The 11,021-nt window shown below is 39.8% G+C and overlaps 1 protein-coding gene and 1 long non-coding RNA gene across 3 annotated transcripts; one reads left to right on the top strand and one right to left on the bottom strand.

The window, feature by feature from the left end:
* Window positions 1-1,040: 1,040 nt before the first annotated feature.
* cpz (carboxypeptidase Z) lies at window positions 1,041-10,638 on the bottom strand. Of its 2 annotated transcripts, none has more exons than XM_071204807.1 (13): window positions 10,458-10,638; window positions 9,961-9,993; window positions 8,922-8,973; window positions 8,483-8,805; window positions 8,152-8,367; window positions 6,046-6,281; window positions 4,502-4,663; window positions 4,260-4,418; window positions 3,339-3,474; window positions 3,100-3,239; window positions 2,740-2,839; window positions 2,028-2,173; window positions 1,041-1,789 (listed from the first exon to the last, which is right to left on the bottom strand). In XM_071204807.1, exons 1-13 carry the CDS (start codon window positions 10,552-10,554, stop codon window positions 1,586-1,588), a joined length of 2,004 nt encoding a protein of 667 aa, XP_071060908.1. In that variant the 5' UTR covers window positions 10,555-10,638; the 3' UTR covers window positions 1,041-1,585. The 2 variants fall into 2 exon arrangements, with proteins under 2 accessions (XP_071060908.1, XP_033944763.1); XM_034088872.2 differs by having other exon boundaries at window positions 6,085-6,281.
* LOC139434832 (uncharacterized) lies at window positions 7,651-8,736 on the top strand. The gene is made up of 3 exons (XR_011644141.1): window positions 7,651-7,833; window positions 8,156-8,271; window positions 8,656-8,736. It is a non-coding gene; the product is annotated as an uncharacterized lncRNA (long non-coding RNA).
* Window positions 10,639-11,021: the final 383 nt, after the last annotated feature.

The raw sequence follows: 11,021 nt of genomic DNA, 5'->3' as shown, positions 1-11,021 counted from the left end.
AAAACACAACAGCATTTCAGAAAACACTACAGCATTTCAGAAAACACTACAGCATTTCAGAAAACACTACAGCATTTCACAAAACACTACAGCATTTCACAAAACACAACAGCATTGTAACAGTAGCAAATCCAAAATACAGTGTTCAAAATACAGTGTTCATTTAAATTATGTGTTGTACTCAAACAGTGTATAAAATGTGGCTATATACAAGGAAATAACCTGTGGAATGTTATAATAAAAAAACTGTGCCTCCACTGTGACTTGTTAACATGCTTCAATGTTCAAAAAGGTCTTTATTTTCACCCTCTGTCTGAAACCAGAGCCCAGTCTGCTCTGATTGGTTAGCTGGCCAACTCTGTTATGATTGGTCAACCACTTAAGGACGTCACACCCCTTAGCCTATCACGTACAATGCGTTGGAGCGCTGGCCAATAGAAGCGTGAGTGCAGTGATGTAAAGAAACTGAGTACATTAACTCAATACTGTACTTCAGTACAATTTAGAGGAACTTGTACTTCACATGAGTAAATCTACTTTTTCTACTACATTTATTTTGTACCTTGAGTTATATTGCAGATTTGAATTAATGATGTGAAATATAATCACCCCTTAAATCAGACTTTAGTTAGTCCTGGAGTAAATTCACAAACTACCCTGCAGTATGCTACAAACTCATTCAAACTAGCTGTACCTTTACCAGCTTTAATAACACTTTAGTGATCAATAATTATAATCCAAATAAATTATTCTGAAACGGACCAATCTGCATAATGAGTACTTTAACTTTTGGTACTTTAAGTATATTTTGATGCCAATAATGGTGTACTTTTACTTGAATAAAATGTCGATGTAACATAGTATTCCTACACTCTGATACTTCTACTTTTACTCAAGTACAAGCTTTGAGTATTCTCCCACCTCTGCGTGAGCGTTACGGTGATGGCACTGTCGTGGAAGTCAACAAAGGACTATAATCGATGTGTTTAATGCAAGGGGGAAGTGTTTGGTTTTTTTAACATGAAAAAAGGAAGAAGATATGCCACAAATATTTCATATTTATTTTTTAAGCTTGTGAAAAACCAACAAAGCAAACATTTCAACACTCTTGCTGTGTATAAAATGTGGCTAGAAAAACATACAGGGAAATAACCTGTGGAATGTGATCATAAAAAACTGTCAAATCTGCCTGATATTTGCACGGAATAAAACACTTTTAAATGTGCATTTATACATTTTATGCAGCAGCTGCCGTGAAATTTCAATGTGTAATCACAATATTCAAATAAGTGTATACAATTATATACACCCTTTGTTTTTCCAGTGGTTATATTTTCACTTAAAACAAGTTAAATGCAGCTACAAAGAAAAATGTGCTAAAACCCCTCTTACAAGCCATTATCAAAGTGTTGCCTGGCAGAGAAATGCTTGTTCACATCCTTTCATGAAGCACCTAAACCTATTGGGCTCTGCTAATTGTAGTTTTCTAAGCTCCTGCTACATCTGAAAGCACCAGTGGGACTAGATGCAGGACCGTCCATCACCAGTCTCAGTGGTATCCCGGGATCTTTAATGTCCTGTGCGTCTAGACACTTCGCAGCAGCCAATTTGGAGGTGAGATGCCAGACTGGGAGAAGTAGTTCCACCACCATGGTTTTTGCTGCCGCTCTATCCCTCCCTCCCTCGCGTCTGGCTCTCCGAAGCGCTCAAACTGGTTGTAGGGGTCGAATCGCTCCCATGTGTCTACTGTGGGGAAGAGGTAGTCGTCGATATCGGGCTCTATGGGAACCTGGATTCAGGAAAGTGGAAATGTAAGTATAGAGCAAGGCTAATAGAAGATATCCATTAAGCATTGAATGTGTTTTTAAAAGTGTAATAGTTGTATAAGTGTTTATGTCTTCCCGTCTGCAGATGGCAATGAGCTAGTAGCTAAAAAAGGTGCATACATCTCTACAAAAACTAAACAATCATGTAAAAAGTAACATTTAAAAAGTAAATTTGAAAAGAAAATGAAGACAAAGTCCAACCTTCTCCAACACAAAGTCGACACGTCCAGCCTTGTTCAGGTTGTGAGGCAGATACACCCTCTTGCTGACCCTGGAGTAACCCTTGGCTGTGGTTGTCAGGATGTGAGTACCGGGGTTCAGCAGACGCCAGTAGTCTCCATCTTCAGCTGGAGGAAGGGGAAGAGAGCAGGGCCATCCAGTCAGAGAGGAGATCCAATAATGAAAGAGCACAGTAAATAGTGTGACAAATAAAAGAGGAGAGTATACATACAAACAATCCTACAGCCATGCTGGTGGATTTGTTAACCCTTTGATATCAAGTAAGTTATGGTTTTATTTTATTTTGGATAAGCATGTTAGCATGCTAATGTTTTGCATATGTAATATTTACAATCTTGACCATCTTAGTTAAGCTTGTTAGCATGCCAACATGTGCTAATTAGAACTTACCACAGGGTACAGCTAAGACTGATGGAAATGTTATTTTTTAGGTAAAAAAAGGATATTGAATTGAGAAAGTGAAGGCGTCATCAAAGTCATAATGCTTCATCATCTGGGGAACATGAATATCTGTACAAAGTTTCATGGCGATGTATCCAACAGTCAGCGTGGCTTAAACTGTTTAATATCATGAAAACTTTGTCAAATATGCCTCAAATTAATTCGAAATAAACATCAAAGTAATACCTTAAAAATGTGTAGCCAATGTGTAGCCATGCAGGACATTGTTTACCTGTGGTAACATCCTTCTTAATCCCCCTGACAGAGATCGTGGCTCCTTTTATTCTATTTCCATCAAGATCTGTAACAACTCCCTTTATTCCTCGGTGGACCTGATCAGGAACAGGGCACACAAGGAATATTCTTATTTTTCAGCCTCAATCTTTTATTTACGTCAATGGCACTTATTATTAACATTCTTCTAGTCCTTTGTGTCCTTTCTGGTCTTTAAAAAGTAAAAGTGTTCTACTGCAATATTTAACTTGTACTCTCACACACTCATTGTCAATAACTCATCCTTCAACTATATGCACTGTAAACATTTGCACATTTTGAAACAACTGGTCATCAAGCCTGTATTAGGGACACTCACAGACTCCATAAAACTGAGCAGAGCTTCCTTATTCCTCTTCCATTCTGGGTAAAGCTCGGCCTCTGAGGGGAATTTGTCACAGCCGAGCTCCACGGTGATCTCCAGACAATTAGTGTGCAAGTAGTTAAAGTCTGACATACCTGAAAGGGTAAGTGTACATGATGAGTCCCCCAACAGCAATGAGATGGAGAGAAAAAGCTAACGCCTCTCAGTAGTTTGACAAATGTTATATATCTCACCACCAGCAAAACTGTACCACAGTGCCCCATTGATGATGCCTCTAGTGCGGTAAAAGTTGGCTCCACACCTCTCTGTGTCGTTGTTCGACATTGTTTCGTGGGCGTCTGCGTAGGTACGAGCCAGCTGCTTCAGGACCTGAACATGGGGGCATTGATTATGATAGACATGGCAGATTAATATGGTAATCAATCAATTACATCATCAAACTTTGTCAGTTGATACTTTACTTTTTTTTTTCTAGAATTTAAATGTTACATATGCAAAAATATCTTATTTGTTCATTTTGCATTAATTTCCAGAGTAGAGATCTGGAGATTGTTTTAAAGCCATGTTCAAAATTGTTCAATCTATGAACATATTAGATTCAGGGAATTTTGGATATCTTCCTTGTAACATCGAAATAAATAATAAAAATAATTGTTGCTGTGTTTTTAAGAATACAATTAGAATATGAATGATTTATGAAAATAACTATCTGTAAAAACGTTAACAAAGTTTATGAAGTGGTTAATTTATGCATTATGAGAATACAAATATTTTTGAGAAATTGTCCTTTAAAGATGTGTATTTTATAATTGAAATATACACTACAGGTGAATATATATATATAAACACAGTATATATACACATATATCACAATAACACTTCCATAGTTGATAACTCACATTAGGACAATTCTGTTTTGTCTTGTTTGCTGAAATGTTATGTTTAATATGCAAATGAGCAATAAATAATGCTAAGCTTTGGTGAATTTACGAGAAATAGGTTAGACGAAAGTTAGTAACACTAACTCCTAAAGGGGTGTTTGGATATTTTGTTGTCTGAAAGATGACATGGAAGAAACACAATCCTCAATATTGACCAGTGCACGAACAAAAAAAAAAGTTTTATAGCATGGATATTCAATCAACTTATCCTACCTGTTCATCTGGGGTGGGTGAGAACATCCTCTCCTCTTGAGGGTGTCTGGAGAAGTCGAAGGGATATGAGATCACCATATCCCCTCCATGTAGGCTGGCAGACTGAACGAAGGGCAGCGACCTGATCCACTTCATCACTGCATAGGTCTCTGGTGCCACCTACAGGCCAAAGAGAGGTAAGGCTGAACAACTGAATCTGATTAATTTAAAATAAAAAGTGTACCACCTCTAGGCCTACTTACCTTGCCAAACCAGTAGGCATCAGGGATTGGGATGTGGTCAATGCGGTAGTGACTGCTGCGGCGGTTCCGGTAGAAAATGGAGGTGAGGTCAGGAAAATTGCGGTTAAGGTCTAAATTCTGGGCGTTGGTCCGTCCATTGGTCCAACCATTCAATAAGTGACCCTGAAACATTAAGGTTTAAACAACTAGGAGTGTTACTAAGTGCCAGATACATTAATCATGATGATGATGTGAAGGTGTTAGTCGGAGCAATGATTATATGAGTAAAATATATGAATATTAGTCAGGAATACAGGCAAAAACCTATTAGACTATTTCTGATAATTCCGTTAACATGAAGACAAGACCATATATCCGTCATTATGCAAAGAAGGAAATGGAGTGACAACAGGAAAGCAGCATCATACATAATATAGATGAGCAGATAATGCATTAAATCAATGATAAATCCAAACAATAAAACATTTTTGGATTATGCAAACTGCTGCATGTCATTATATAGTAGGAGAATATGCATGTGCCAAATATAATATAAATATGGGGTGTTGATTGACAGTGATACGTTTAATTGATGATACAGTAGCCTACACAATACATTGTAAATCTGATCATCATTGACGTATGTTGAATTGCTTAGTGTGGTGCAATCAGACAGCCTGTCACACTAAAAACCATGCATATAAATTGCAGTAAAGATATATATACACAGACGTATACATATACAATTAATATGCGTACAACAAAGGTATCAGGCAATAGAATGTGTTTTGGATTAAACATTGAGACAACTAAGAATTGAATAGTGGATCTCACAACTTTTAACCCCACCTTGTCAAATGACTACAACAAACATCTGATCATACACATGATAAGTATAAAGCACACATGCATGCAGAGCGTGTTGAGGGCACAGGGAGACATTAGTTCATACATGCACAATATTTTGACCAAAAGGACAAAGTATTATCATCTTTAGCATTGACAGGCTCAAGAGATTACAATGTAGATGTCCCACTTCCTCAGGCTTGCAATACTGAGGGCCGCCTACAATGCTAAACAACGAATGGAAGGGATGATTAGTGTTGGATTCTCTGGTTAGTAAAAAGAATAGGTTGAACGTAGAAGCTTGAAGGGTTGAGTACTCTTATTCATCTTTCACAACCAATTTAGTAACTTAACCAGACTTTACAGTAGATACATCTACCTGCAACTTCCCATAAGTCACTGATGTATTACTGCTTGTTAACAATTAGGATGTCCTTTTGTCCATCAGCAAACCAAAGTGTAAGCACATTATGTTATTGTCTTTTTCTAGATATTAAAAAATTGCCAAATGTGCAACTAAAAAGTGTTCACAAGTTGCTCAATGGTGTCCCATTTGACAACCCTTGATCAACGTTGTAAAAACCATCTGCATCAGCAATGCTCAAATTCTCCAAGTCCTCATTCCTCCACTTCTACAAGTCAAGCCGAACAGACAGAACACACATTGAGATTGAGAGCGGATAATGGTGGTTTGTCTTTTTTCTGTTAACAATATTTACTTCCTGGTTGCTGAGCTCCGGGTCATTGTTATCCTCTACCTCTGAGGCGGCTAGCTCATAGCCATCTGGGTTCATGGAGGCCAGAATATGGATGCGGGTCGTGTTGATGATGGTCTGAATCCGCTGGTTCCCCAGGAGGTATTCTGAGCACAGGTACTGGGCCATGTAGACGAGCAGCTGGCGGCCCAGAACCTCGTTGCCATGCATGTTGGCCACCAGCTTGATCTCTGGCTCCACTACGGATTACAGGCAAAAGGAAACGGGGTGAAAGCTGCAATCATTGACGTGAGCCACTTTGGGGCCTCAGAACAAGCCTGGATAACAAAAGTGGACCTAGTCCCCTCTTGGTTTGTGTTCTGCCCCTTAAACTGCTAGAGCCTGGCAGTTTGTTCGCCACCATCGTGGTATTTTGGAAACAGGAGAGACACAAGTGGTTGGAGCTCCCCAGAAAATAAGATACTCAACTGGATGGCTAATAATGTATGCATTATTAATCTATGAGAAACTGATATTGCAAAACTGGAAAAGTAAAGAATTGTGGAGGGGATAGGTTTGGTCAGTGTTTGTTTGTTTTTTAAATGAGTGGGGATGAAGTATTAATTGGTATTATCTCATTTAAAGCAAGTTTTGTTGCTAATTAATTTCTTGCTGTTGAAATCTCAAATGTGATGTAATTGTACACCACTCATCCTGTAAAAAAATTGAATTATACAAATAAAAGTGGTTGAAGTTGGGGAAGAGCAAGGCCAGGGCCTGTACTACTAGTTCAACAGACCCTGGATATGTTTGAGTTATCTAGCTTAATTAACCCAATACAAACGCGATCTACTTCTACTTCTAAACGTGTCATACTTCCTGAATGAAAAGAAAACTATGATATTAGACAAATATGAAGAAGTTAAACTTTAAACATCCATGACTTAAACACTTTATCCAGGATAAAAGCCACAGAGCTGCACCTGCAAGGTGAATACAGAACAGCTGGTAACATAAAAAAGAGTTTGAATGCGTACATTAACAGGTTTATGATATCACTGCCCCGTCTAAAACACGATCTGACTTCAATTACATTTGACTCAAGTGTTTCGTCATCTTAATGTGTTGCTTAAAATAATACTTCTGCATACAGTATGTGACGCTGTGAGTGTTGCACGGCCAGATACGGCTCAGCTGACTCAGATAAGGAGATATACGATACATTATGAAGTGATATGAATGATAATGTGACACATTGACGTCTGCACTCACAGTGCCGCGGACTGTACGTAATGTTACTCTGATCCGGTTACTTATGTTAACTTGTGGCAGATATTTAAGTAAGCTTTCTTAACGCTAATGTTATAATAGTCAGATTGCTCTGAAGATGGAGGTGATATTCTATTAATGTTCACGTTCACACAGTCAGTTGATTTTTGCCGGACGTCTTTCCTGCAACTGCAGTTTTTCTATATTTCCTCTATCCTGTAATATGACTTGATCGCTTTAAACTCCGCACACGGAGCTCTGATTGGTCAGCAGGCGGTATACTTTCACTGAGTTGATCTCTTATCCTGGAACCTAACCTGCTCCGGACCAGGCTAGCCGTTCAGCATAAGTTACCATGGAGATCGAGCCCGCTAAGAAGAGAACCAGCGTCGTAGGACCGGAAAGCCAGAGTTTTCCCTGAAGTTAGCCGGCTAAGCGAAAATCCTGCTTCGTAGTACAGGCCTCTGGTTTGCCGTTCAACATAAGTTACCATGGAGATCTACCCCGGTAAAACGGATGCTAATTGAGGCTATTGGAAAACAGGCATGTAATGTATTTATTTACAAGAAAGAAATGAACATCCGAAATAAGCAGCTCCACTATATTCACCAGTTAGTCGCTAACTTTGTCTGCTCTGGTGTTGGGAAGATAGTGTGCAGTATTTTTAAAGATTGATTTGCTTAAAAACAGCTGCCATTTTGGTGAGAGCGGTAATATGAAATCGTAAAGTTAAGAGCACTAATTCATTACACCACAGGAAGATTTGATTGGAGAGTAATAAACAGGAACAATGTAATCACCAAGCTGTGTGCATTACAAACATGTCATCACACAGTTAATGCCACTACTCTTCTTACTCACATAGCTCGTGCTGTCCTGGGTTCTTGCTGAACTCAATAACCAGCAGATCCCGGCCCTCCGTGCTGCGTCCGATGCTGTACACTTGAGAGATTTGGGAGCACTTGGCTGCGGTTCTCTTCAGTAAGTTGTACATCTGGGTGTTGGATGTGTAGATGAACTGGATGATGGTGCTGGGTTCATCATGAGAGTGGCTTGACATGTCTAGCTCCTGTCTGGCTGGAGGAGGGATGCCAGGATTTAGGGAGGGAGAGAAAGATGCTTTGTTTGTTTCACAGAAGAGTATAATTATGTTTTGGTCCCAAACAGTACAACACAACAGCGTGTCCTTTACCTTTCAGCCCTGCCAATGGGTCAACGCAGCCCTCTTGGTCGCTTGCGAAGAAGCGGTCACAGTCTAAGAAGTAGGGCCAGGCCATGTCGATGGACTCGAATGCATGAGCACAGTCTTTCCTCAGGGCGTCACATGTGCTGCGGCAAGGTTTGATCATCTTGCCGTCCTTGCAGGGGGAGGCGAGAACCGAGCAGCCAAGGAGACGAATCTCAGGAGAACACTCCCCGTTGAGAAGGCCATGGATAACGCTGAGGAGGAGGTACTCCGCCCCTGACTCTGCATCCAAACGACTCTGGTGGCCAAGGATGTTGGGAAATATGGTGCTGGAGCACGATGATAACAGTTAGCTTTTAGCTTTTTTTCCCCAAAAGAATAACATTAGACAGGAAATGGATATGTGTTCAGCTAACAACCATTATTACCAACCTATACCACCCACCTTGAGTATTCCATATCATTGCAGTAGCCCAGGTTCAGCTCTGTGCAGGTAGCTGTGGAACAAGATAACAGAGAAAGTTGTTAACTTAAATTTAAAGTAATGTGTGTGCCAATATGTTAGCTTAAGTATAGTTAAATAAGTTTAACAAAGCTTTTCTTTTGTTGTTGTACGTTTCAAATAGGGCTAAAGTTCTGTATCCAGGAATGGAATGTGTAATGGGTCACGATGGGCTTCAAATGTCAGGGAGAGCCATGTATCAATTAGTAAAGTTAAATTACAATGAACAACCTTAAATAAATATAGGTCAATAAACTACAAAGAGACTGACAATGCTTATTAAAAGGGGCAAAAATAACTAGAAGCCTCAAAATGACTCTGAAGTCTCACAAAATGGCTACAATAGACACAAAGCAACTATAAGGGATAATCCAAATAAATCCAAAGGACACTAAAACACAAAAAACGATACAAAACAACTAAAAAGACTCAACATGACTAGAAAGAGAAAGAAAAGGACTCCAAAGAAACACAAAATGACAACAAAGAGACAGAAAGTAACGACATAAAGAACAACTATGAAGTCTGTGTGTAGCTTCTATAGGCGGGGAGGTGTCAAGCATATAATCCGCCTATGGATACACTTGTTGATTATATGCATAGCACCTGGTGTACTGTAGTGCCTCTGTGTAGCACCTGGTGCTTCAAAAAGGTAAAGTACAGTTTAGGTTTTTTTTTTAAAGCTCATAAATCCTTATGTGCTGCAGCTGCCTGAATTACCCTCTAGCTGGAGAGGAGGCATGTTGCATCCTGCAGTGACACTCAGTATTTCATGGTTTCTAGCTCTGAAGTTGATATAAAGACCTGGAAATAGATCTTAGGCCATGTCTTTTCATGTATAAGTGGAGAGGCCCTGAAATGTCATTTACGCGGATTTCTTTCTGTAGCCGAGGTATAAAATCTGACCTACAAAATCCAACAGTGATTAATGTAACGTAAGACCCTATATTTCACAACTTGGACAAATGAATGTGCCACTTACGTGTGTCTCCAGCCACGCTGTTGCTGCATCTTCCTGTGAGAAAACCAAAGCCAAACAATTAGGAAGCATGGACATATTTGTGTCATAAATAAAACGCTAGGAGGCGACATCTCCAAAAACAAGGGCCGAGCCAAAGGAGGCCCTATGCTTTTTTTTAACTACTGTTTATGAACATGGTTAAAAAAAACTGCAGCTGAAAATGTGTCTAACGTCAAGTCAAGGTCCCATATGAATAATAACGAAACTTTACAATCTTTCCACCTTTTTTGGCAGTACATGCATTAACAGCGATACATTGAAAGGTAATAACTGAAATAATAATTTAGTGCAGCGAGAGGGTATGCCATGAAAACAACTGTTTTTCTTTATAAAAGCGACGGGTATATTATGAAATAGTCCTTTTTGCTCATTCAAATGGTCTTTTAAGTTCTGTCTCCATTCTGATTTGACGTCGTACAGTAATCTATGGATTTTGTTTGAAGTTGAAGGGACCTTACCTAAAAACTCGTCTCCTGGATGACATGTCTGCTGCTGCGGGACACACCAACAACTCCTCGTCAAAGAAAGAAGCAGCACCGAAAGTCCTAAACGCATGTTGAAGTGCAGTTTCGGCGGTGTGTGATGTGGCAGTGTGTGCGTGTGTGTGTGTTTGAAGCTGCAACTTTTCCGTTCCTTTGGCTGGATGATAATCACACGCAGCGCGGAAAACTCCTTCCTTTGTCTGCGAGAAGCATCCCCGACCCGAGAAAAGTGTGCGTAACGAGCAAGCACCGATCATATTACACTGCAGAGCTGTGTGCGCGCGCGCGTGTGTGTGTGTGTCCTAGCATTACTATACTTGTGGGGACCTAAATCTGTTTACACAGTCACGTGTGGGGACTCGCCTCCCTTATGGGGACAAATTGCAGGTCCCCATGAGGGGAATCGTTAATTTTAGGGTGAAGACTTGGTTAGGTTTAGGATTAGGGTAAGGTTAAGGGTAAGGGTTAGGGTCAGGTGTGTGTTGGTTATGGTTAAGATTAGGATAAGTCTCCAGTAAATGCATGTAAGTCAATGTAATG

This window comes from Pseudochaenichthys georgianus, chromosome 1 (genome assembly GCF_902827115.2).
Source record: "Pseudochaenichthys georgianus chromosome 1, fPseGeo1.2, whole genome shotgun sequence".
NCBI classification, from domain to species: Eukaryota; Metazoa; Chordata; class Actinopteri; order Perciformes; family Channichthyidae; genus Pseudochaenichthys; species Pseudochaenichthys georgianus.
The sequence above is the reverse complement of the archived record's forward strand: the minus strand, read 5'-3'. Positions and strand labels throughout refer to the sequence as shown.

Bases quoted from the DNA above. Each gene is read 5' to 3' on its own strand.
- cpz (XM_071204807.1), bottom strand. From the start codon at position 10,554: ATGCGTTTAGGACTTTCGGTGCTGCTTCTTTCTTTGACGAGGAGTTGT. The intron at 9,994-10,457 runs GTAAGGTCCCTT...GTTTTCTCACAG, and splicing joins TCCAGGAGACGAGTTTTTAG to GAAGATGCAGCAACAGCGTG. The intron at 4,419-4,501 runs GTAAGTAGGCCT...TTTGGCCTGTAG, and splicing joins ATGCCTACTGGTTTGGCAAG to GTGGCACCAGAGACCTATGC.